The sequence below is a fragment of the Trichomonas vaginalis genome, chromosome III (assembly GCF_026262505.1).
Source record: "Trichomonas vaginalis G3 chromosome III, whole genome shotgun sequence".
Classification (NCBI taxonomy): domain Eukaryota; phylum Parabasalia; order Trichomonadida; family Trichomonadidae; genus Trichomonas; species Trichomonas vaginalis.
The window spans coordinates 941,773-969,627 of NC_067205.1; the positions used below are offsets into that span (position 1 = coordinate 941,773).

The 27,855-nt window shown below is 34.4% G+C and overlaps 5 protein-coding genes across 5 annotated transcripts, besides 4 other annotated features; 2 read left to right on the plus strand and 3 right to left on the minus strand.

The window, feature by feature from the left end:
* Positions 1-29: 29 nt before the first annotated feature.
* On the minus strand, positions 30-1,604 carry TVAGG3_0617240 (protein phosphatase regulator protein; the record flags this gene model as incomplete). The annotated part of the gene is made up of 1 exon (XM_001319370.2): positions 1,212-1,559. The coding sequence occupies one exon, from the start codon at positions 1,557-1,559 to the stop codon at positions 1,212-1,214; it is 348 nt and encodes a 115-aa protein (XP_001319405.1).
* Positions 1,605-1,977: 373 nt separating this feature from the next.
* On the minus strand, positions 1,978-7,409 carry TVAGG3_0617250 (uncharacterized protein; the record flags this gene model as incomplete). The annotated part of the gene is made up of 1 exon (XM_001319369.1): positions 2,052-7,409. The coding sequence occupies one exon, from the start codon at positions 7,407-7,409 to the stop codon at positions 2,052-2,054; it is 5,358 nt and encodes a 1,785-aa protein (XP_001319404.1).
* A 6,022-nt stretch (positions 7,410-13,431) lies between these two features.
* Positions 13,432-13,507: a mobile genetic element.
* Positions 13,508-13,553: 46 nt separating this feature from the next.
* Positions 13,554-13,810: a mobile genetic element.
* Positions 13,811-14,798: 988 nt separating this feature from the next.
* Positions 14,799-22,098: a mobile genetic element.
* On the plus strand, positions 21,782-22,063 carry TVAGG3_0617290 (uncharacterized protein; the record flags this gene model as incomplete). The annotated part of the gene is made up of 1 exon (XM_051240220.1): positions 21,782-22,063. One exon carries the CDS (start codon positions 21,782-21,784, stop codon positions 22,061-22,063), a length of 282 nt encoding a protein of 93 aa, XP_051086807.1.
* Positions 22,099-24,024: 1,926 nt separating the features above from the next.
* TVAGG3_0617300 (transcription-initiator DNA-binding domain ibd family) lies at positions 24,025-24,793 on the plus strand (the record flags this gene model as incomplete). Its single annotated transcript, XM_001319368.1, has 1 exon — positions 24,068-24,712. The coding sequence occupies one exon, from the start codon at positions 24,068-24,070 to the stop codon at positions 24,710-24,712; it is 645 nt and encodes a 214-aa protein (XP_001319403.1).
* A 613-nt stretch (positions 24,794-25,406) lies between these two features.
* TVAGG3_0617310 (protein kinase protein) lies at positions 25,407-27,776 on the minus strand (the record flags this gene model as incomplete). Its single annotated transcript, XM_001319367.1, has 1 exon — positions 25,468-27,774. The coding sequence occupies one exon, from the start codon at positions 27,772-27,774 to the stop codon at positions 25,468-25,470; it is 2,307 nt and encodes a 768-aa protein (XP_001319402.1).
* Positions 27,777-27,801: 25 nt separating this feature from the next.
* Positions 27,802-27,855: part of a mobile genetic element that runs on past the window's edge.

A 27,855-nucleotide genomic window follows, 5' to 3' on the forward strand; every position in this document is an offset into this window, starting at 1 on the left:
AACAATTTTTTTAGTAGTTCAATATTTAACGCATTTACGGTGGGCTTTTAATATTTAATGAATACATTAAATGATCTATAAATATGATTCATACCTTTATCGACTGAAAATTACATTTTATTTATATAGTTTAACAACTTCGCCAAGTACGTTTGTAAGATCTTGGCTGCTAAGTGAATTCCCTGATCTTGCAATAAGAATCCAATTAGATCTTTTTCTTTCTAATTCTACTTTTGTATTTCTCTTCCATTGACTGATATCTACCGAAAATTTACCAATAATATTAAACGCTTCAATAGCTGCTAATCTAACTTTGTTAGACCAATGGGTTTTTGCCATTTCTACATTTGAGAGGATATTTGGTAGGAGAAGCGAAGCATTTCTCGATAACAACCCGAGTAATGGTGATTTTGCAAGAGATTTGTTTGCTTTCTCAGCAATTTTAAAACCAATAGAATTAATGCAATTCCCAATTATATAAAACACTCTAGTCAGAAGTTCTTTCTGAGGAATATTATTGAACTCAAGCGATTTTAATAGATAATCGTATATCAAGATCTCTTTTGTTGGATTTGTCAATGGCCAAATTTGAATAATAAATTGTCAGGCTTTGGGAGAAAGAGTGTTGTACATATTCAGTATATTCTCAAATATGCTGAATAATGAGCTATTATAGAAAATTAGAGTATCTCTTTTCAATAATTGCATAAAATGAGAAAATATATATGGATAAATGAGTTCTACATAATTCATATCCTTGTAAATGCATTCATTAATAATTTCAAGGACTGTTGATATAGCAATTGGGTTTGTTTCATACTCAAATGATAAGATTTTCAAAAAGAATGGCATTATTCTCATAAAATAGTCATGATCAGTTAATAGCGTTGTATAAAAGGATATGCAGTTGTTTTTCTCATTAATATCTTTTGAATAAAGAATGTGACTCACTTTGATTGCAAAATCTGGGGTGAAAAGGTGCATGTTATAAAATTCATGATATACAGAATTCATTATTGAGTATATTTGTTCAAGGTGCTCATAATCATCTAATTTGAACTGTGTGACATCATGATTAACCACTTCTATTTCTTTGAGTCTTTGCATTGGTCTTAATAAATTAATTAAAATCATATTAAAAAGTTCCATCTTGACTTCAATTTGAACAAAAGACATAACACCCATTACAGATAAAAATTTGTTAATTTCTGTTAATGTTCTTTTTTTAACTTCTTTGCAAATGAATCATTTCTTGGATTTGAATAATCACATAATGTTTCACATAGCTGAATTTTCCTTAGTAATATTGAATTGAATGTTTTATCTGATGGACTGGGGATTGGCGGCAAAGATGGAAGAGAAATATTTCTAGTTCTTTTGAAATGACACTTCTCATATGCTTTTGTATCAAAATCTCCTAAATCTGCATCAGGTAATTCCGTTTTATATGGAGTAATTCTAACTTTTGTAGCACTTCGTACCTTTTCTAGAGTCTTGGATTTCATTATAGTAGAAAGGATCGATATTGAGCTCTTGGTCTTTGGATAGCGCATTAGCATTTTCTTTTTGATAACAAATTTTCCCAAGTATGGCAAAAATGCGATCGTCATTCAATTTTGATGATCTTTCCAAATGTTTATAAATTTCAAAAATAATAGCAATGGTGAGTGTCGAACAATTTCAAAATGATTATTTTTTATCCGTAGGTATTCAAAATTTGTGAGAAATCGTATGAAATCAGGGAATCAAAGAAACCTTATTATTAAATCTTACAATAAATCGGACCACTCACACACCCATTAGGAGGCGCATTCATTCAACATATATCCTTATTTTCTAAATATCAATAGCTGGATTTTTAATGAAGACCATATAAATGCTAAAGAAATAGCAATCACTTGATGATAATGTTTGAAATCCAAATGCTCAAATAAAAAAAATATTGGAATTAATACTAAAACAGGGTAATAATTATATAAAACTTTTAATCTCATGAAATAATAAATCTATATAAAACAAATAATATAAAATATAAACAAAAATATAAAAAATTAAAATTCATATCGAACATAATTTTGTCTTGAAGGTTGTTGCCTCTTCTCTGGTCTGCAGAATCCTTCAATAGTGAACAATGGATCGAAATTCATTGGTAGATATTCGAAATCCAAATCTTCCAAAATTTCTTGAGGAGGAATCAAAGGTTTGAACTCTCTTTCGATGTACAGGCCATCAGCATTTAACTTAGCTTTCACAGCATCCTTCAATTGCGTGTAAACATCAGTTAATTTTGCGACCATTTTGAAGAATTTTCTGTCTGGTGACAAAGGAATGACTTTGCTGTTCTCCTTTGATATAAGTTCAAGTACTTCGTGCTCTGACGTGAAGGGCTGGACTTTTGGATGACTTTCTGGGTTCAATAAGTTGGATGTCGACTCCAAATCCTGGCATTCGGTAAAACTTACGACCTCATTGACACGTTTTCCTAAATTGTTCAGATTTTGAATGACTCCGTTTGCTTCTGCAACAAAATCGCGATCTTCAACGAAATTCGTCGTAGAAATCAAAGGTTCAATGCTGGAAATACACAAAATAAGGTCAATTGACTCATGCATTGACATAACTTTCGACAATGCAACTTTATAAAGGATATGAAGTGCTCTTTTATCGATATCCGGGGATAATATGTCTACTGGTTGTGTCCTCTTTTCAGGCTGAAGTAAATCAGTGAGAGAACTGATCGGCATCAAAGGAATTGGCTTATTATTCTTAGAATCTCCTCGAATAACAGCGTATTTCTTCAAAATAATATTAGCTGCCACAAATATCTTTGTCATCAGATCCGCAGAAGCCGTCAATGACATAAAACTGAGATGTCCAAGTAATCTGTTGAAATCTGGAACATCTATATCTCTTTCTATCTCCTTAAGCAGTCTACAACACTCATCAAATGGTTTAAGTAACGCTCCGACAAGTCTTACATCAATAATATGACCATTTGCTCTTAAAATGTGCTTAAAAAGATATTTTGCCTTATTGTCGCTTTCCAGTTCATTGAAAATTGGTCGGATTGCTAACAGCAAGTATTGTTCAGCGTCATCTTTTGTCACATTTGATTCTCTGCACTGTGCGTAGAGCGGAATCATCTGATCGAAGTAGGCATCGACTATAACAACGAATTCGAAGAAGCACTTGATATAATCGAAAGCCAACTTTTCATTACCAGAAAAGAAACGGTTAAAGTAAACAAAAGTGTCATTGATAAATTTCGAAGTGTATTGGTCCAATTCAGTGCAATTTCCAAGGAAATAAGCGACACTTCTGAATATTCCGTGGAAGAAAGCTGTTGAATTCTCTTTGTTTGGTGTATAATCAATGTGATTCAAAATAACTAATGATGTCGACGCGATTTTCAAGGATTTGCTGCCAATAACCCATCTCATTGCCTCTAACGCCCATGTCTCTATCAGTTTCATCTCACCCATGCTCTTAAAACTATTGGAATACGACTCAACAATCAAAGCCAGCGAATTATCACTCAAAGCTCGCCTGCTGTATGCTATTTTATTCTGCTTACATAGTTTCTTGAGCAACTGAAGTGTATGCGATGAATGAAATAGCAAAGCATGGTGTAATACGATCGGATTTCTCGAGACTTCCTTGTATTGTATGGCTTTGATGATAACTTGTATGATCCACATCTCGTCGTCATACTTACGCTCTCCCTGGTAGCTACAGTACGCGTAGAAACTGAACTCCAGTCGCTTTAAAAGTGAATTTATGATTTCTTTCGGATTTTCTTGGAGAAGTTCAGTGAATAGCTCGATCTGTACTTCGGGATTCTTCATTTCGAATAAGAATGGAAGGACAATGGCCCGTGATTCTTCTTCTTTCATAAGAAGAGACCAAACTTCTGTCAAATGTTCGAAATCTTGTGGTTTCACATGGGAAGTGACGTCAAACAAGAGGCAGAGGAACTGATAAGGAGACATTCGCGATAGATGCGGTGGAATATTCATGCAGGAGTGTTGGTATGGCAAAATACGGAAATTACAGACAAATGGCATCATAATATCAACGAAAACCTTTACAGAACAGGAATTGATGAATTTCTGGAGTATGGATAACGCTGTATGTACGATTGCTTCGCCATGTTTTGGCATATATTTTAATATTATGTCAATTATTGGCATTTTGTTTTCGTTATCTGTATTGAGTTGCTGTATGACTGATTCCATCTTCTCATTTGCGTATTTCATGAGATAATTCCTCAAAAATGAATCTGCCAAAGAATATCCAGTTTTTAGCTTGTACAAACCAATAACTATTATTGGATATGGGTTAGATAGTATCTTTTTGTGGTTTTCTTCCTTGTTTGACCCATTTCCTTGGTCAATAACTTCCGAAATCGCGTTGAAAAAGAAATCACTCGTACTTTGACTACCTGTATAGCAATATTCTATGTAATATTCTATGAATACGTTGAAATCTTTGTCTAAAAGTGGTACTAATACGTCATAATTGTGTTCTTCGCAAATTATTAAAATTTTGAGAAGACTTCTGATCGTATTTTCTGGTAATTGGCCGAATCCTTCTCCTGTTTCGAGTAAAGAAACAAGAGTTGAAGCGGCATAGCAAATAAATCTATGATCTTCCTTGAAATTATCGAGAATGAAGGTCAGAGATCTATTCTTAGCGTTAATGGAGATGGTTGTCTTGTTGGATAAGATCCAAAACTGCATACAAAGCAAATAATATAAAATTAAATGCTCTTTGTTTTGAACTGAGGAAGGTTTGAGTGGTTTAAAGTTCTTCTCTGCTGATTCCAATATGTAATTGGCATCTTCGTATGTTTCTACTCTTAAATTGTTAATTCCTTCGATTGATTTGAGTAAATTGTAGATGATATCCATTGTCATGGCTATTATTGGGTTATTCTTAAGGGCTATGGACTTTAAAGTCGATAAAACGAAAGGAACTAAGGTATAATTTGTATGTTTCACTGCAATTGCCAAAGAAATGGTTTCTCTTGTGTATATTCTCTCTAATATTGTCTTTAGAATGTTCATGTCCAATGAAACAGGCGTATCTGTCAATAATTTCGTTTCATAAACGTAAAATTCTTTGTTAAAGTTCTTTTTAACGATTGACATTGAGAAGAATATTACCAGCAATCCTAATGTAAGGTGGTTCTTCTTAGATTCCAAGAAAATTTTTGGGACATCTGAAATTTTTTCCGTAATAGGGAGGTATTTGATGAAAGCAACGATTCGGGAGAACTCTGATAGGAAGTAGTTCCATATATGTTGGTAGGGAGAGTTCAAAGCTGTCTCTAAACTGATTTCTTCCACATAATATTTGTGATTTTCTGGTCTTTTCGGTAATTGCTGCAATAAAATGTTGTGTTTAACATTGGATTCAATGGCTTGGATATGCTTTTCAATGTGGGAATAGAATCCTTCGTTACTTTTCAGTTTATTGAGAACAATCAGCAATTGATAGGAAATACTTCTCATGAAAGGGTATTCAGAGGCCAAACAAAGGAAGGATACGTACTCCATCTGACTGTAAACATCATTCTGAGCTCTATCTTGCGAGGGATCGCATGCTTTGGCCGCATGAAGTAATAAATTCAAACAAACAAAAACAATTTCGGGAGTTTCTTTGATCGTTATCATTGCGACCAAATTCTCACAAATTTTTGTCTTGTCTTTTTGATCGTCAATGTGTTTTAATAAAATTACGGATGCGGGGTTCGCAATTGACGAATTGTTGATGGCGGAGAGCTTAACAAGCATGGAAGTCCACATTGTTGGCTGTATGGAGTTGGAAGTAAGGATGTAAGGAAGAGTTTCAATTAAATGTGAAGAAGGAAGAACGATATTGCCATTTATCTGGAAAGAATCTGATCTTCGCATTATTTCTGATATTGGCCCCGTATCTACATCCCATTTGCTCATGATTTCGAAAATATTATTTTTAGAAATTTTGTCGTTTTGTGTTTTCTCAAAAAGTTTGCTAGAGAAGAACCGGCTGACCATATCGCTATGAAGATATGAGTTGAGTTTTCGATATGTGATTTGACTTAAAATATTGTTAAATTTAATAATCATTTCGGGACAAATATGGATGATGTTGTTATTGATAGGACCAACACAACTCAAAAATGTAGTGAATCGTTCATCATCGCATGAAAGAAATTTATCTGCAATTTCGTTGATGAAAACATCGAAATCCGCACATGCAAAGTAAAGAAGTGTGTTTCGGATGATAGATTGTACTTGTGAGAAGTCTTCGTGTGGGAATATAGTATCAAGAAACTGTTTAGACATTTCAATGATCTCTTTACGGATGGAATCAGTGATTTCGATAGGAACAAACTCGAAATCAGATGTCTCGGGGACCCAAAATGAAAGAAACTGGTTAGAATTGATGTATGAGCCGAAAGATAAAATGTAAAAAATTCGAACAACGATGTTGAAGCCTGTTTCTTCTTGAAGAAGAGGAACAACTTCACGTGTATAGAATTGAAGCTTGTCACTGAATGAAACTCGGTTGTTTGCCATGATTGTAGAAATTAGTTCCAATGCACCGTATTTCAGTGTTTCGATCTTAAGAGAAAGTTGTGCGAGGCGCTCGAACTTGTTGATGATTTGGTTGTGTGCAATGAATTTAAGCAGAAGAGTAGAAACTGACTCTAACATGAGGTTAGTAGCAGTCTTACGACGGATCTGATGGTTCATGTAGTCGTAAATGATCTCGAGGAAGTCGTATGATTTAGGATTTTCGTCAACAAGATGGACATATTTAACTAAAATGAAGTATGGTTCTGGTTTGTTGATAATAAGTTGTGAAAAGCTGTCGTAAAATTGGTCGAAGTTGACTTTAGAGATAGTGTGAATGATATATGCGAATTGTGGTAAAACCATTTCGTACATAACTGGTTCTGAGATGCTGATAGAGCAAAGGAGATAACCAAGATCTTGTAAATGTTTAAATTCAGTGATAATTGGATTAGAAACAAAGATAGATGTGATTAAATCAGTCATGAAAATGTACTCGTAGTATCGAATGAATAAAACGTGATTTGGATTGTTAGGATCGTATTCTGGTAATATGTAGTGCTCTAATGGAACTGTTTTATTACCACGAAGGTGAATAGTTGTGACAAATAAATCTTTTAAGAATGATAAAACACCTTGTGTGTGGATCTTGGATGTTTCCGTAAGGATCTTGATAACAGATCGATATTCTTGATTGCTCCGTGGGAATGTTCTGAACTCTGAAAGTAAATCTTCCGATAAAACAGATAATTCTTGTTTTAAATCGGGAACTAAACTAAGTGCTGTCTTTTCAAATATAGACTTGAATGTTACAGCAACAGGGTTAAACGAATCCGGAGGTTTTCTCATAAGTAAAAAATTTAAAAATTAAAAAAAAAATTTAAAAAAATTGACAATTTTTTGAAATGAAAATGGTTTAATGCCATTTTCCATCGAGAATTCAACGATTATTTTGATGGAGAATGCGAACGTGTTAAAAGTGGTCCATACTCAAGTAACAAAAAATACTGTGTTGAAGAGTGTTTCTTTGAAGATCTCAACAACCGTGCAGTTTATTCAAATAGAAATTCTAAATTTCTTTTTGAAGATAGTACATTTGTTAGAGTATCAAATCCATCAGGTCAAGGTGGTGCAGTTTACACTACAAATGGTGAAGTTGTTCACAACCGAATTTGTTCATTCAACTGTTATGCACCTGACTTTGGGCAATATTGCCTTAGTCAAACATCACGTGGATCATTCAAAAATTATTTCATTGAAAGCACTTTATCAAGACCTTCTGCAAATACAATTGGAGGTGCACCAATACACTTTTTGCGTGGAATTGAATTCTTAACAAAAACAAATATTTCATATTTTAAAACAAATACAAGATGTGGATACCAATTTGAATTAGGACAACCAGAATCAAATTCCACATATAATTCAATCATAAATAACACATCAACAGATATATACTGTTTAAGAAATCAAAAATTTTCCTATCTAAAAATCATTCGATGTAGCATCATTAATAACTCAGTAAAAGACCAAGTTATCAACAATGATGGCTGTAATATATTAACAGTTGAAGAATGTAACATTATTGATAACTCAGGAACTAATACATTTTATATACAAAATTCAGGTCAAACAAATGTTTTTAATTGTTATCTTAGAAATAATGAAGAAATATCAGGAAATGTTATATTTAGTAACAGATACGACGAAGAAATCAAAAACGAAATCAAACATCTTTCTACAGAAATATGCCAAACAAAAAATCCAATTTTAATCAATCGACAAACAATTTCAGATGATTATGAATTTATTAATTTATTTTCATTTTTTATTTTATTATTTTCAATTTATGACCAATTTTCATTTTATATTGAAACCAATAAACATGAAGTCTACAATCGACATTCTCTTTTTGACATATTCAACTTTAAATATCTCCTTTCTTTTTTCGTCTAATAAAAATACCAATTAAGGGTGCACTACGAGGATTAAAAAGTCCTCAAATTTTTCTGAGAGTTCTATCAATTTGCTAATCCTCCAAATTAATAAAAACTTATTTTTTTCTTTACAGGAATAGATTTTTTCGATTAATATGCATAAGGTAGCTTTTCAAGGACCTAAAAAAGGCCCAAAAATTTCATGACCTTTACTCGGAGGATAAAAAATTTTAAAAAGTGGAGATTTAGTCTTCAAAATCATATCATAAATTATACAAAATGCGTATATTCGATATTCCATATTATTTTTGGTAAAAACAAATGGAAATGAAATATTAATTCTTATTTCTGCCAAAAACACCTAAAACTTATAAAATCATCAAATTGTAAATTTGCATACAAATTGACGAAGGTAAATCTTCATTCTTCAAATAAATAAAAAAAAATATTTTATAAAAGTAATTAAAAGTTATTTGTTTAGTAACACAATAATCTAGTAATATCTAAATACAAATCATATTGCAAAATAGGTAGGAGAGAATTTTTTGAAATTTCGTAAATAATAAAACGAAAATCATAGTGTGAGTTTTGAGATTTACAATAATCGAACGTAGCGTATTTGAAACAAACGAGCTGTTTGATTTTAAATTGTTGTAAATTCGAAACAATATTTTTAATTTGGTATAAATTTTGAATTCAGAAGCTTTGAGTGAAAGGGAAGCAAGTACTTAATGAATGAATGTGTTTGGAACAATGTTCGCTTTTTTTCGTGGGGGGTATACCAATTTTTTTTATAACGTACAAAAAAAAACGGGGTATTATTATTGTCGTCTGGCGGTTTTAGACGACAATGCGAATTTTCAAATAATAGGATTTTTAGCCAGATAAAGAGCTACTCCATATATCATGCGTGTTTGCATACTATATACATAGATGGAATTGATGTTCTTCCTTTATTTAGGTACCGAAACATGCTTGAAAAATCTATTTTTTAGACGACAATGATAATTTTGTCACTTTACCAGACGACAATAATAATTTGTCACCTTTTTAGACGACAATAATAATTTTGTCACTTTTTCCAGACGACAATAAAACATCCTCAAAAAAAACCAATTCCACGTCAGTAAAGGACGATAGACTTCGATTTTAGGCAGGACTTGTTTTATTCTCGATTTGAATATACCGCTGATCAGAGCATAGTTTCGGTATTATTATATTGAGTGCATGCATCCTCTTGTTAGTTATATATGTTATCGATAATCTGATTATTTGAATCATATAGTTTGAGCAAGATATGATCTTTATTTTGTTCTTTTTATGATATGAATGTGTTTTATAAGTTAATCTGTTTTATAATTCAAAAGATATCATGCAAAAAACTGTGTAAATCATATAATATAATGAAATTTATTATTCTATAGCTGTATTTGTTCATATTATTTTGCAAAATATCAATTTTCTCTATGATATTGTGAAAAAAAATAATATGGTGTTAAAACGAATTTGAACTATGCAATGTATTGGTATAAGTGAAGAAAAATAGGACCTATGTGTTATAAGATTTAAAAAAAAGTTCAAATTAAGAAATATAAATTTTTTATTCATAAATCTAATAGTAGAAAGTATAATGCGTTTTGCAACACTTAAATTATCGATTAGTGAACTGTGGTAATGAAATAATGTCTATAATTGAAAATAAATTTCTAAAACCTGAATTTTTTTAGGAGTAGCTCGTGCATTTGTTTGTCTGATGAAAGCAGTCTTGAAGTTTATGGTAAGCGAAGGAATTTGGTTTTATCGATATTGATGATTAACTTTCCATAGTAATATGGAACATCATCCTAAATATAGATGTTTTACATGATATTTATATTTGATTTGATTAAAATTTGAGATTTGAAAATATAAAAATGCAAATTATTGAATAATGAAGTATCTTCGTTATTTATTGTAATGGTTTGTAATGTAGAATTGTTTGTAATCGATATTAGTGCAAAAAATGTCTGAATTTTAATGAAATGAAAAATATAGCGAATCGAATATATTTGTGGTGAGTATTGAGTGATGACTTGACATTTGCAAACTGAGTGATATCAATATTTATTACTTATGTCTTTGGTTTCTTTAATCAATGAATTCGTTAATACAGATTAACAGGATTCATTGAACCAAAATGATGTTGTTTTTTATGATATAGTGTATCTTGAATGTTGCTATTATCCTCGTTGAAATATAGATTGAATTTCCTGAAGATATTTGAGATTCTTTTTTAAATTGTGTTAAAAGTCTTGAAACATGTTTCACTTCATTAGAAATTTGCATTATTCTTAAAAGAAATGCAATCTTTTGATGTTCAAAATCCAAAAATATTTCAAAATTTAAAAAATTAATCCAAATTTTGTTAAAAAAGTAGTTAAATTTAGAAAAACAAGAAAATTTTGGAAAAATAACATCTATCATTGCTAACTATTTTATGTTTTTATTCATATTTACCTTTAATATGTTTGTCTTTTTTCATAATTCAAAAGATTTAATATTCAAAATATTGATTTTTAATGAATTATGTATAAATTCTAAGATTAGTAGATAGGTTAAGTCGTATGACATTCATAAATTGTTTAAAATTCGTTTTAAATATTGAGTATTTCAATTCCAATGAATAAAGGAAGTATTAGTAGCCAACAACATTCATATTATAATTTACTATATAAAGTAATATTGTGTCATTCATATGTTACATCTATAACCTATTTTTTAATAGATTATTAAAGATTTTTATCAAACAGTAAATATTCACAACACTATTATAGTGGATTCAATTATATATAGTACATAGGTCAATAAAATGTATCATGCATATCATTCTTCTTATATTTTTTTTGGAATAAAAATTTTGGCTTTTTTGAATGAAATCTATAGTATGGTTAACAAAGCATCGATGTTATAAAGCGATATCTCTATATTGCGTTGAATATTTTTAAATTTTATTATCATTCAAATCTTGATTCGTATATAATGCAATAACAAATATACTTTCATAATATATATTGAAAAATTAATAATATTTCATTTGAATTATAGAAATAAATTCATTTATTGGATGATTTTGTTTGATCCGTATTTTCAAAGGAGTTTTGATAAATAATATTCATTTAAATATATAAAGTTTAGACAATAATATCTTGTGAACTATTAAAATAATAACAAACACATATTTTAATTAAAATATTCACAATTTATCTTACCAATTAAGTAGTTTTAGGATATATGAAAGATATATTCATATAATAGATGAGGAGATTCTGAATTATAACTTTCATACCTATATTTTTAAACATTCAGGAAATGCACAATTGATTTCACTGAAAACTCGTTTTAGCCTATTATTAACTCTTGAGCATATATAAAAATTTGATGAGTCGATAATGACACTATTAGATTTTACAATTGTACTATTTTAAGATATTCAATCAATAGACCTATTTATAAATAGCAGGGGATTTATAAATAGGTCTAATGTTCATATAATAAAAATGGTTTTCTGGATGTACCATGATAATATATTATACGTTATGTTGTGTAGAAAATGAAATCAATCTGATGAGGTCAAAATACATGATAAATATAGCAAATTAACTTTAATCTATTTTAAAAAAATATAAATAATAGTGTTTGTAATAATAATTACATTCATATATGTCAATGCTATCATATCACAAAATAGCAATATCTAAGAACTCATATTCATCCCTAAAACTAGCGATTAGTATCTCAGCAATCTCTATCGTCCTTTACTGGGAATAATTTTTTTTTAGTGTGCTACCCTCCAAAATCCAGTTTTGTGCGGTGAAACCTGTTATTGAGGAAAACTGTTGAATCTGGTCGTAGCGTTTGGGGCCGTGTTTAAGCCATGCAATAGTCAGACTTGGATGACATAAGTTATTGGTTGATCTGAATCTTCAATATCTAAGTTGATGTATTATTCTAGTTTTGAGGATAAACATAGATTTTAGTGAGTATTTGTATATATGTCATATCATTTATTAGTGGTTTACAGAGTGATTTGACTTAAAATAGAATTGATTTGGGGAATAATTGCAAATAAGCGTGTAATTATTCTATCACATTGGATAACCTATCTTAATGTTATATTTTGGACGAATTTTAATTGTCACAGAAATTGAAAGCAATTATATTTGCGGGAAGATTTGAATGGATATTTCGGTTGGCGGGGAAATTTGAAAGAAAAGGAGGCGCCAAAAAAGGTGCCATTTTTCATTTGGTTTTCTCTCTCGAGCAGCCAAGAAAATCTTCATTATTAATTGCACCGCACAACATGCAATGACAAAACATGAAGAAAAGAGTTGGTTTCGAAGAGCTAGCCAAAGAATATTTCATTGATCTCCTGAGCTATTTCTTTCTTAGTTATTACATCGCACAACATGTAATGATGATAAGTGTAGTAAGAAATAGTTTCTGATGATCAATAGCATTAAGGCTCAACACTAATTCCCCGCAGCTGTTTGTGCTTTCAAACTAGAGACGCCTTCGATACTTTCCATTGACTCTTACCGGTTATCTCACTCCTGTCTCTCTTACTTTTGAGTCTATTCAGATTCATTTTTGCAATCCCAACACTTATTGTATACCACTACTTCTTGATCCAGCAAAGGTGTCGGATGTGATTTTACTCGTAAAGGGCAAAGCTTTCCCGCCAAATCGCAAGTTTCATAATCTCATGGTGGACCATAGCTGGAGTCACCGCCGATAATCTACTTGCTGAGATGCTACGCAGCCTTTGGTCTGGCCAATCATAGTGCTGCTCCATCCACATCAGCAAGTGATTTCGGCATCAGATCTCCGCTTAGTCTACCATGAGAGTTCTGCAAGCCAGAAGCGCAATATCTATGCAGCCTAGCTGCAACGGTATAGTAGAATTACTCGAATGAGGCAAAGTCCTTCCGAAGTCTCGCATTTGATGAGAGACCTCGGAAGGACTTTGCCTTATAATACTCTTACTATGGCTCCCTAGTCCCCAAATGGCTAGGGATTGTGTAATTAATCGGATATGGCAAGCTGCTCTAAAGTTTCTTTCTCATCATATGGGAGACTTCAGCAGAACTTTGCCCTAAGGTAATGTTGTTGTGGTAGGTGGTTCACAAAGAGCGAGAGAACATGTATGTAATTCATTTATGCTGAAGATATCTGGATGTCTTTCAAAAGAATAATGAAATCTAGAATTCTTCAGCATAAATTGATGCAGATGTGGTTCTCTGGATCTTTACTGGCCAGAATGCATATAAAAAGTTTCAATATAGTTAAAATAAAAAGTTATTAATACATTTCTTATTAATTGTAGAAACTTTTTACTTATATGTTAACTGATATTTCATATCAGCATGGTATCATGTTTTCATAGCGGAGATCTATCTATTTTATTATTATTAAAATAAATAGATTTAAACAAAGCTTTTGAACGGAATCATCGCAAGAAATGAATACAACAGAATTTGATAAGTTAATTCTATGATTTAATCTGTTAATATTTTCAGTTTTACATGGAGAAATTGAAAATTGAATCACAAATTTTCCAAAAAAAATTCAAATTTAAAATTTTGGATGTAATAAATTAGAGATTTTTCATCATTTTCTCGATTTTGAAAAAAATTTGGAAAACTAGCATTACTTCTGATTCAAGCACAACTTCAGGGGGAGTGAATATGTGACAACGCCGAGCTTATTTGCCCATATTTTTATAAAAATTCCAAATTCACAATTCAAGCAACTTAACATATAGAAAAGTCTTTGAATTTTGAATTCTCATATGAACAATGTTTTACATTTAATACATCGAGCTCAAAATGGCATAATCAAATTTTCAATTTCAATTTAGCAAAAGAATTACTTAGTGGGTTTGCATTATAATCACATAAATTACAGTGTGAATATGATTATCACTACGTAAATACTACAATTTTAGCATTAACTACATTATTTCAAATAAAAATTTGAACGCTATGAAGAATGACTCTAGTTTCAACGCTAATAAGCTTTATACCGTTTTACAATTGATCATCTTAATGATTCTGTATTAAAAATTTCAGTAAATAAGGGAAGATTTTGAAATTGTGACCGACAATTGTGTAATATGAACGCTTATTTTCGAAAGATGTAATCTGTTTAATCATTAGTGAGAAAGGGATTCAAATTGAAAATATGGTTCAGGAATTAAAATATAATATTTTAATTAATAAAAAAAATATAATAAAAAAAATGATATTGAATTACAAGTGATTGTATACATCTCGACAGAGGCAACATTCGATATGAAAGTTTCCTCTGTCGAGAAACTTCCTCACACCTCAAGAGATGCGAAGAACTTTTGACAGGCAAAGTGCAATATTGATAGGTGATTGCACTTTGCCTGTCACATACATCTCGACAGAGGCAACATTCGATATGAAAGTTTCCTCTGTCGAGAAACTTCCTCACACCTCAAGAGATGCGAAGAACTTTTGACAGGCAAAGTGCAATATTGATAGGTGATTGCACTTTGCCTGTCACATACATCTCGACAGAGGCAACATTCGATATGAAAGTTTCCTCTGTCGAGAAACTTCCTCACACCTCAAGAGATGCGAAGAACTTTTGACAGGCAAAGTGCAATATTGATAGGTGATTGCACTTTGCCTGTCACATACATCTCGACAGAGGCAACATTCGATATGAAAGTTTCCTCTGTCGAGAAACTTCCTCACACCTCAAGAGATGCGAAGAACTTTTGACAGGCAAAGTGCAATATTGATAGGTGATTGCACTTTGCCTGTCACATACATCTCGACAGAGGCAACATTCGATATGAAAGTTTCCTCTGTCGAGAAACTTCCTCACACCTCAAGAGATGCGAAGAACTTTTGACAGGCAAAGTGCAATATTGATAGGTGATTGCACTTTGCCTGTCACATACATCTCGACAGAGGCAACATTCGATATGAAAGTTTCCTCTGTCGAGAAACTTCCTCACACCTCAAGAGATGCGAAGAACTTTTGACAGGCAAAGTGCAATATTGATAGGTGATTGCACTTTGCCTGTCACATACATCTCGACAGAGGCAACATTCGATATGAAAGTTTCCTCTGTCGAGAAACTTCCTCACACCTCAAGAGATGCGAAGAACTTTTGACAGGCAAAGTGCAATATTGATAGGTGATTGCACTTTGCCTGTCACATACATCTCGACAGAGGCAACATTCGATATGAAAGTTTCCTCTGTCGAGAAACTTCCTCACACCTCAAGAGATGCGAAGAACTTTTGACAGGCAAAGTGCAATATTGATAGGTGATTGCACTTTGCCTGTCACATACATCTCGACAGAGGCAACATTCGATATGAAAGTTTCCTCTGTCGAGAAACTTCCTCACACCTCAAGAGATGCGAAGAACTTTTGACAGGCAAAGTGCAATATTGATAGGTGATTGCACTTTGCCTGTCACATACATCTCGACAGAGGCAACATTCGATATGAAAGTTTCCTCTGTCGAGAAACTTCCTCACACCTCAAGAGATGCGAAGAACTTTTGACAGGCAAAGTGCAATATTGATAGGTGATTGCACTTTGCCTGTCACATACATCTCGACAGAGGCAACATTCGATATGAAAGTTTCCTCTGTCGAGAAACTTCCTCACACCTCAAGAGATGCGAAGAACTTTTGACAGGCAAAGTGCAATATTGATAGGTGATTGCACTTTGCCTGTCACATACATCTCGACAGAGGCAACATTCGATATGAAAGTTTCCTCTGTCGAGAAACTTCCTCACACCTCAAGAGATGCGAAGAACTTTTGACAGGCAAAGTGCAATATTGATAGGTGATTGCACTTTGCCTGTCACATACATCTCGACAGAGGCAACATTCGATATGAAAGTTTCCTCTGTCGAGAAACTTCCTCACACCTCAAGAGATGCGAAGAACTTTTGACAGGCAAAGTGCAATATTGATAGGTGATTGCACTTTGCCTGTCACATACATCTCGACAGAGGCAACATTCGATATGAAAGTTTCCTCTGTCGAGAAACTTCCTCACACCTCAAGAGATGCGAAGAACTTTTGACAGGCAAAGTGCAATATTGATAGGTGATTGCACTTTGCCTGTCACATACATCTCGACAGAGGCAACATTCGATATGAAAGTTTCCTCTGTCGAGAAACTTCCTCACACCTCAAGAGATGCGAAGAACTTTTGACAGGCAAAGTGCAATATTGATAGGTGATTGCACTTTGCCTGTCACATACATCTCGACAGAGGCAACATTCGATATGAAAGTTTCCTCTGTCGAGAAACTTCCTCACACCTCAAGAGATGCGAAGAACTTTTGACAGGCAAAGTGCAATATTGATAGGTGATTGCACTTTGCCTGTCACATACATCTCGACAGAGGCAACATTCGATATGAAAGTTTCCTCTGTCGAGAAACTTCCTCACACCTCAAGAGATGCGAAGAACTTTTGACAGGCAAAGTGCAATATTGATAGGTGATTGCACTTTGCCTGTCACATACATCTCGACAGAGGCAACATTCGATATGAAAGTTTCCTCTGTCGAGAAACTTCCTCACACCTCAAGAGATGCGAAGAACTTTTGACAGGCAAAGTGCAATATTGATAGGTGATTGCACTTTGCCTGTCACATACATCTCGACAGAGGCAACATTCGATATGAAAGTTTCCTCTGTCGAGAAACTTCCTCACACCTCAAGAGATGCGAAGAACTTTTGACAGGCAAAGTGCAATATTGATAGGTGATTGCACTTTGCCTGTCACATACATCTCGACAGAGGCAACATTCGATATGAAAGTTTCCTCTGTCGAGAAACTTCCTCACACCTCAAGAGATGCGAAGAACTTTTGACAGGCAAAGTGCAATATTGATAGGTGATTGCACTTTGCCTGTCACATACATCTCGACAGAGGCAACATTCGATATGAAAGTTTCCTCTGTCGAGAAACTTCCTCACACCTCAAGAGATGCGAAGAACTTTTGACAGGCAAAGTGCAATATTGATAGGTGATTGCACTTTGCCTGTCACATACATCTCGACAGAGGCAACATTCGATATGAAAGTTTCCTCTGTCGAGAAACTTCCTCACACCTCAAGAGATGCGAAGAACTTTTGACAGGCAAAGTGCAATATTGATAGGTGATTGCACTTTGCCTGTCACATACATCTCGACAGAGGCAACATTCGATATGAAAGTTTCCTCTGTCGAGAAACTTCCTCACACCTCAAGAGATGCGAAGAACTTTTGACAGGCAAAGTGCAATATTGATAGGTGATTGCACTTTGCCTGTCACATACATCTCGACAGAGGCAACATTCGATATGAAAGTTTCCTCTGTCGAGAAACTTCCTCACACCTCAAGAGATGCGAAGAACTTTTGACAGGCAAAGTGCAATATTGATAGGTGATTGCACTTTGCCTGTCACATACATCTCGACAGAGGCAACATTCGATATGAAAGTTTCCTCTGTCGAGAAACTTCCTCACACCTCAAGAGATGCGAAGAACTTTTGACAGGCAAAGTGCAATATTGATAGGTGATTGCACTTTGCCTGTCACATACATCTCGACAGAGGCAACATTCGATATGAAAGTTTCCTCTGTCGAGAAACTTCCTCACACCTCAAGAGATGCGAAGAACTTTTGACAGGCAAAGTGCAATATTGATAGGTGATTGCACTTTGCCTGTCACATACATCTCGACAGAGGCAACATTCGATATGAAAGTTTCCTCTGTCGAGAAACTTCCTCACACCTCAAGAGATGCGAAGAACTTTTGACAGGCAAAGTGCAATATTGATAGGTGATTGCACTTTGCCTGTCACATACATCTCGACAGAGGCAACATTCGATATGAAAGTTTCCTCTGTCGAGAAACTTCCTCACACCTCAAGAGATGCGAAGAACTTTTGACAGGCAAAGTGCAATATTGATAGGTGATTGCACTTTGCCTGTCACATACATCTCGACAGAGGCAACATTCGATATGAAAGTTTCCTCTGTCGAGAAACTTCCTCACACCTCAAGAGATGCGAAGAACTTTTGACAGGCAAAGTGCAATATTGATAGGTGATTGCACTTTGCCTGTCACATACATCTCGACAGAGGCAACATTCGATATGAAAGTTTCCTCTGTCGAGAAACTTCCTCACACCTCAAGAGATGCGAAGAACTTTTGACAGGCAAAGTGCAATATTGATAGGTGATTGCACTTTGCCTGTCACATACATCTCGACAGAGGCAACATTCGATATGAAAGTTTCCTCTGTCGAGAAACTTCCTCACACCTCAAGAGATGCGAAGAACTTTTGACAGGCAAAGTGCAATATTGATAGGTGATTGCACTTTGCCTGTCACATACATCTCGACAGAGGCAACATTCGATATGAAAGTTTCCTCTGTCGAGAAACTTCCTCACACCTCAAGAGATGCGAAGAACTTTTGACAGGCAAAGTGCAATATTGATAGGTGATTGCACTTTGCCTGTCACATACATCTCGACAGAGGCAACATTCGATATGAAAGTTTCCTCTGTCGAGAAACTTCCTCACACCTCAAGAGATGCGAAGAACTTTTGACAGGCAAAGTGCAATATTGATAGGTGATTGCACTTTGCCTGTCACATACATCTCGACAGAGGCAACATTCGATATGAAAGTTTCCTCTGTCGAGAAACTTCCTCACACCTCAAGAGATGCGAAGAACTTTTGACAGGCAAAGTGCAATATTGATAGGTGATTGCACTTTGCCTGTCACATACATCTCGACAGAGGCAACATTCGATATGAAAGTTTCCTCTGTCGAGAAACTTCCTCACACCTCAAGAGATGCGAAGAACTTTTGACAGGCAAAGTGCAATATTGATAGGTGATTGCACTTTGCCTGTCACATACATCTCGACAGAGGCAACATTCGATATGAAAGTTTCCTCTGTCGAGAAACTTCCTCACACCTCAAGAGATGCGAAGAACTTTTGACAGGCAAAGTGCAATATTGATAGGTGATTGCACTTTGCCTGTCACATACATCTCGACAGAGGCAACATTCGATATGAAAGTTTCCTCTGTCGAGAAACTTCCTCACACCTCAAGAGATGCGAAGAACTTTTGACAGGCAAAGTGCAATATTGATAGGTGATTGCACTTTGCCTGTCACATACATCTCGACAGAGGCAACATTCGATATGAAAGTTTCCTCTGTCGAGAAACTTCCTCACACCTCAAGAGATGCGAAGAACTTTTGACAGGCAAAGTGCAATATTGATAGGTGATTGCACTTTGCCTGTCACATACATCTCGACAGAGGCAACATTCGATATGAAAGTTTCCTCTGTCGAGAAACTTCCTCACACCTCAAGAGATGCGAAGAACTTTTGACAGGCAAAGTGCAATATTGATAGGTGATTGCACTTTGCCTGTCACATACATCTCGACAGAGGCAACATTCGATATGAAAGTTTCCTCTGTCGAGAAACTTCCTCACACCTCAAGAGATGCGAAGAACTTTTGACAGGCAAAGTGCAATATTGATAGGTGATTGCACTTTGCCTGTCACATACATCTCGACAGAGGCAACATTCGATATGAAAGTTTCCTCTGTCGAGAAACTTCCTCACACCTCAAGAGATGCGAAGAACTTTTGACAGGCAAAGTGCAATATTGATAGGTGATTGCACTTTGCCTGTCACATACATCTCGACAGAGGCAACATTCGATATGAAAGTTTCCTCTGTCGAGAAACTTCCTCACACCTCAAGAGATGCGAAGAACTTTTGACAGGCAAAGTGCAATATTGATAGGTGATTGCACTTTGCCTGTCACATACATCTCGACAGAGGCAACATTCGATATGAAAGTTTCCTCTGTCGAGAAACTTCCTCACACCTCAAGAGATGCGAAGAACTTTTGACAGGCAAAGTGCAATATTGATAGGTGATTGCACTTTGCCTGTCACATACATCTCGACAGAGGCAACATTCGATATGAAAGTTTCCTCTGTCGAGAAACTTCCTCACACCTCAAGAGATGCGAAGAACTTTTGACAGGCAAAGTGCAATATTGATAGGTGATTGCACTTTGCCTGTCACATACATCTCGACAGAGGCAACATTCGATATGAAAGTTTCCTCTGTCGAGAAACTTCCTCACACCTCAAGAGATGCGAAGAACTTTTGACAGGCAAAGTGCAATATTGATAGGTGATTGCACTTTGCCTGTCACATACATCTCGACAGAGGCAACATTCGATATGAAAGTTTCCTCTGTCGAGAAACTTCCTCACACCTCAAGAGATGCGAAGAACTTTTGACAGGCAAAGTGCAATATTGATAGGTGATTGCACTTTGCCTGTCACATACATCTCGACAGAGGCAACATTCGATATGAAAGTTTCCTCTGTCGAGAAACTTCCTCACACCTCAAGAGATGCGAAGAACTTTTGACAGGCAAAGTGCAATATTGATAGGTGATTGCACTTTGCCTGTCACATACATCTCGACAGAGGCAACATTCGATATGAAAGTTTCCTCTGTCGAGAAACTTCCTCACACCTCAAGAGATGCGAAGAACTTTTGACAGGCAAAGTGCAATATTGATAGGTGATTGCACTTTGCCTGTCACATACATCTCGACAGAGGCAACATTCGATATGAAAGTTCCTCTGTCGAGAAACTTCCTCACACTCAAGAGATGCGAAAACTTTTGACAGGCAAAGTGCAATATTGATAGGTGATTGCACTTTGCCTGTCACATACATCTCGACAGAGCAACATTCGATATGAAAGTTTCCTCTGTCGAGAAACTTCCTCACACCTCAAGAGATGCGAAGAACTTTTGACAGGCAAAGTGCAATATTGATAGGTGATTGCACTTTGCCTGTCACATACATCTCGACAGAGGCAACATTCGATATGAAAGTTTCCTCTGTCGAGAAACTTCCTCACACCTCAAGAGATGCGAAGAACTTTTGACAGGCAAAGTGCAATATTGATAGGTGATTGCACTTTGCCTGTCACATACATCTCGACAGAGGCAACATTCGATATGAAAGTTTCCTCTGTCGAGAAACTTCCTCACACCTCAAGAGATGCGAAGAACTTTTGACAGGCAAAGTGCAATATTGATAGGTGATTGCACTTTGCCTGTCACATACATCTCGACAGAGGCAACATTCGATATGAAAGTTTCCTCTGTCGAGAAACTTCCTCACACCTCAAGAGATGCGAAGAACTTTTGACAGGCAAAGTGCAATATTGATAGGTGATTGCACTTTGCCTGTCACATACATCTCGACAGAGGCAACATTCGATATGAAATTTCCTCTGTCGAGAAACTTCCTCACACCTCAAGAGATGCGAAGAACTTTTGACAGGCAAAGTGCAATATTGATAGGTGATTGCACTTTGCCTGTCACATACATCTCGACAGAGGCAACATTCGATATGAAAGTTTCCTCTGTCGAGAAACTTCCTCACACCTCAAGAGATGCGAAGAACTTTTGACAGGCAAAGTGCAATATTGATAGGTCATTTCATTTCATTATTATATAAGCATCATAGTTAACAACTAGTACATTTTATTATATCCTCATGATTTTTCTTTTGAGATTTTGAATTAAAAATTAAGTTTTGATAAGGTCATTGTGGGTTTCAAAGAGAACGATGAATGATGATTAATTTCAAAAGCAATAATAAGTCATTGAAAAATTAAGAGTAAAAAAATGGAACAAAAACATACAGATTGAATTGTAATGCAATGATACCTTACTAATTAATAATTATTTATCAAATCTATTAATCTTTAAATCAAAATGTATGGGAAACCATAAATAAATGATAGATTATCGATCTAACTACTAAGTATGATCTATATGCATGTTCAGAATATATACTTATCGATCAAAGATAAAAAGGAATTTTAATATTAAGGAATAACATACAACAGTAAACTCTAATTCTTGAACTGCTTAAATCCCGACGATATTGCCACGACCAGTTTCAGCCGTTTTGAACAAGGACGGGTTTCACCGCACAAAGTTGATGTTGCAATTTTGATATTTGGTCCTCAGCGATAGATTGGTTCATTTTGGAGGAGTCCCATCAGACAGTTTTCGAGCACCAAATATCAAATTTTAATGTATACAAATCTTTAGTGATTTATCTCTTTTATGATGAGTAAAAGGTTTCTGCTCATCAACATTTGATTTCCGACATATATGATTTCTAATTGCAATTATTTACTTTCTTTTTATAATCTAACTCTGTGACTCATACCATAAATTAATTATTGGAAAGTGTCAATATGTTTAGCACAACGCATGGCGGAAGATACCAAACCATGCAGGGAATATGATACGTTTAAGATCTCCGAACTTTTTTTCCAAAAATTTTCTATCATTGCCCTACCTCTTTTGTTTGCTATCAAAAGAACTTTGGTTCAATAGTTCAGTAATGTTTCCTGATTTATCACAGTATTTTTTAATTTGTATTTGAAATTACATCGAAAACAACATTTTCCATTTGAAAAATCATCAAATTGCGAAGATATTGTGTATTTATTGGTGAATTTGTATGGCATTAAAGAATATTGATATATCAATGATTTTGTTAATAGAAACAATATCAACTGGTTTATTGAAGTTTCCATTAATGAATATAGTACAACTTGATTTAACTGATGTTCATAAATATATTGTATTATTTTATAAAGCTAAAGTCTTATATTTTTCATAATCCAGTTTTATATTGTATCTAAATGTAAATATATTTCGAAATTAAAATTGAAATTACTTTAGAATAAAAATATGATATTCGTAATTCAAAATTTTCAGTTCCTGGATAAAAAATATAATAAAATTGCTGAATGTGTAAATATTCAACTATAGCTTCTATAAATAATGAATCGAAACATTTTGGATTATGAATCGTAAATTTTGCATTACAATTAATTTTTAATCAAGGTTTGATCTAAAATTTTTATACTAATGTAATAAGCTTATCTTGTTATTCATATTTTTCAAATTTTAATTCAGAAACTGAATTTTGTATGAATCGAAAAACTGAAATATTATTAATTTCCATTGTATGATAGATCTTATCAAAAATCCCTGCAACTCTTGTTTTCAAAAAATATTTTCAATCTTTGATTTATCGATAGATTTTTGATCTATCATTGTTCATTTTAATGTTATTCATAATTTTGAGCAGATTCTCAAATTCATAATTTTGAATGCTCTTAATTTTTCCTTAATTTAATTTTCATATATTAATAGTATATATCAACTTTAATAAAAACGATTTTTCAACTTTGTAGATTTGAAATTTTTAAATGAAAACCGCTGAATAAAAACAGTATCGTCTATACAATAAAAATTTGGTCCACCAAAAAGTAGTTCGAAGAAAGCGCGGGGAACGAAAAGTGTCGAAAATGTCGAAAAGTGAGAAGTTAAAAGGAAATGAAGGGTCTCTCAAATTTGGCGCCAAAAACTGCGTTTGACACTTTTCGTAATGGAATCCGGCGACAAGCAATCCCAATTAAATGCTAATGAATTAATAGCACTCCAGACATTTCTTAGTGATTCAGACTCAGCAGCAGCTCTTTGTACTACTGAGGTCGTTGATCCCATTGGACTTCAATTTATTCCAAAATCCACATGGGCAAATTATAAATTAACTTCTGTATCAGCACTTCATGATTCGTATTTCAGCAAGAAGAATTCCGTAACACGCCGTTTTGAGCACAAGCTTTGGAATTGCCTCCGTATTACTCAAGTTTTCCCAAGCTTAACAAAAATCATCGGTGTATGCTGGGTTGACAACCGCATTATCAAAGTATACAAGCACCCATTTGCCAAATTCCTTTCTATTCAATGCGTTGATGGCGCCTTATTCCATAAACAAGGAAACTTCTCAAGGCATGGTTTTGTTGATATGTCAGAGCAAGAAGCTCAGCAGCAATTATCTCCAGAAGCTTATGCCGATGTTGATTTCCGTGATGTCCATTTGATTTATCATCAAAACGGTCAGTTCACAGCAGATGCAACAGAAGAATCCATTGCTAACTGCAAGTGGGTAGATCCTGCTCCGGCTACTCGCGTCGCTGCATTGAAGCTTAATAACCCTTCTGCAGAAGCACAAATGACTCTCGAGTAATTTACAGTCAACGGTATTTTCGATATCTACTATCTAAGAACCTTTCTATTTATTTTTATTGAAGTTATGATTTTATAAAACTGATCAGATTTAATATTGATTTTTTTTTCTCGGATTCCGGTTAAGTTGTGCGTCCATCAATACAAACATTAAATAAAGTAAAACTTTTTGATCATATCATTGTTGTCAGTTTTCCTAAATCTTTCACTTTTCGAGTGAAAAAATCAATCGATTTGTATCAATCTATCGGAAAACAAATTCAGTCCAGCATTTCATTTATTTGACCTTAGTATATGATTTTGTATTCAGTGATATCCCTAAATTACCAAGGCTTTTGGTTTTCCCATCAAAAATACAAACTATGAAGAATAACTATTAATTGTAAGCTACGGTATCATTTTAAAATTCATACTCACTTCATTTTGCTAAAATATCCATCTTTTATAATGAAATAACAAAAACATAGAATAGGATTATTACAGTATCATGCAGAAATACATATATCATCATTAATACTTGCATCTTTCATGATTTTCATTGTAGTTAATTCAAGCAATTGCCTTAAAATGTCAATAGATAAAAAATATTTCTCAATAATAAACTTTTAAATACAAAAATTAACTATATTATCATTAGTTTTGAGACATTTTGACCTGATGTTTGCTCATCCCATTAAAATACAAAGAAATATGACCAAAATAATATTTTATCATGATACAAACAAATAAACAAATAGTATACAATATATATAATAACTAATTCATAGTCGACCAATCGATTGGATGAAGTTTTATACTTAATTCTTCTGTCAGCTTCATTTCCAATGCTTTGAACAACACTCTGTGTCTTTTAACAACTCTTTCTATTATGTTCTTCTCATCTTTCAAGAATTCAGCAGGAATTGTCAAGATCAATGCGTTAATAACTTTTAATGCGCTAGAATTCATGTCGCTTATAGCAGCGAGCTTAGTTATCAACTGTAGATCATGAACCATCTTTCCATGTGTCTCATTGAAAGGAAAACTTTCCAGCATCAAACAAATTTCGAGTGGATAATCATTAATTCTTGCTGCAGCTATCATTATTGGTTCCTGTTGTTGAGCTATGATTGGTGCCAGTTGCGCGTGCATCAACAAGTTATTATAAAGCCATATAACTTCCTTGTCATTGACATTTTTCAGTGGCAATTTATTTTTGACGATATAATCAGCGATATCGTTATATTCACACAAATCAGCGCATAACTGTGTCACGTCAGAGTTTTTAGAGTCCGCGAGGCAACCAATTAGTTTTACTTGTCTGAAACATTTTGATGACAAGTCAACCTGTCTCAGAGCAGTTACTAAACTAGAAACAACTTGAGGAGCCATGTTAAACATCGACAAAATGAAATTATATCCAGATTGAGCGATGAAAACTTCGAAATCAACCATTGTTGATAATTTCGAAACTAAATAGGATTGTAATTCAACAGACAAACCAGAAAACAAAGTAATAATAACAGGTAATAACTGTGTATCTGATTCAGTTTCTTCCCTTGTCACAGACTTTAATAATTGTTCAAATCTCGACCAGTTACAACTATCATACGCCTGAACGAGATTTATTGATATCAAAGTGCTTGGATTCGCTGCTTGGAACTCTGTTTCGTTTGTTCCGAAGAAGTGGAAGTCCGCTTGCATCAGTAATGTTGCTATTGTTGAGAAAGGAGGTCTCATTGATGGTTGTTCACTCCAACAACGTTCAATTAATTGAACAAGTTTGGAATGACTGAAATTTTGAGGAATAAGAGGTCTTAATCCACTTTCTATCACTCCCATGACAATCTGCTCTTGTTTCATGCCGGAATACGGTTCGTGCAATGTAAGCATCTCCCACAGTAAAACACCAAATGAATAAACATCGACTTTTTCATCGTAAAAGGGAGATGACCTCAAAACTTCAGGTGCCATCCATTGAGCAGTTCCGACATATCCTGTTCTTGTTGCTCCTGTCTTGAATCCGACCAATCCGAAGTCACAAACACGTGGCATGTCGTCTTCGTCTAAAAGAATGTTAGCGCTCTTGAGATCTCTGTGGATAATCCTCGCGGCGTGGAGTTGCTCCATTCCTTGGGCAACTTTCAATGCAATTATCGATCGTTTGGTCGGAGAAAGGAATTTTAAGCGGTCGTAAAGTGATCCTTTCAATAATTCAGTGACAATACAGAAAGGCGGGGTCAAAGTAACACCTACGAGGCGTAGAATCGATGGATGGTTGAGAGTGGCCATTGTCCAAACTTCCCTTTTGAAGGTTTCAAGTTGTCGACCACCTAAAATTTGGGTATTTAACACTTTGACAGCAACTTTGCGGTTTGTAGCGTTCATTGTACCGATATGGACGGATCCGAATGTTCCTGTGCCAATGGTGTTGCCTATTGTGAAGGCATCGTGGCTCAAAACGTAATTTAATTTGGCTGGTAAGAATGGAGGGACACAAACTAATGCTGGACCATCTTGGATGCCTTCCAATGGTCCGATGGATCGTAATCGCTCGTTTATAAGTGAAATAACACCTTGCATTTGTGGGGTTTGTGGTTGCCCTTGAACTTGCGCTAAATATTCCATAAGAGAGCCTTTGAGTTGAAGTATATCAACATCATTCTGTGCGTTTAACTGTTCCTCGCTAATTAAAAAGTTTGGACAATTTCTACAGCCAAAAATAATTAAGCTTTCGTGTACATCTTCTCTAATTCTGCGTATGTTGTCGCGCATATAACTAGATGGCCATGTAATGGCTGGTTGGCTCCAATGCGCGGTAGATGAATAATAAGCTAATTGGTTTGTTTTATTGATTGCTTCGACTAATTCACTGCTTGCTTGCTTAAGTTTTTCTTGTGGAGCATGAATATCTGGATCGAAATTCTTGTGAAGAGCTCTGAAATCATCCATTAAAGCAAATAATTTGGATCTATGAACGATAATTGTGCCTTGAACACTAAGGAGTTGCTGTATAATACTCTCGATATGTTCTACCCACTGAGGTTTAGGATTTGGGTGTTGTAGATAAAGAAGGTCGTTCATCATCTTTTTTTTTAGAAAAAAAAAATATAGGGTGTCCAAAGGTGCGTTTAGCACAGCGCTCTATATGAGACTATTAAAGGA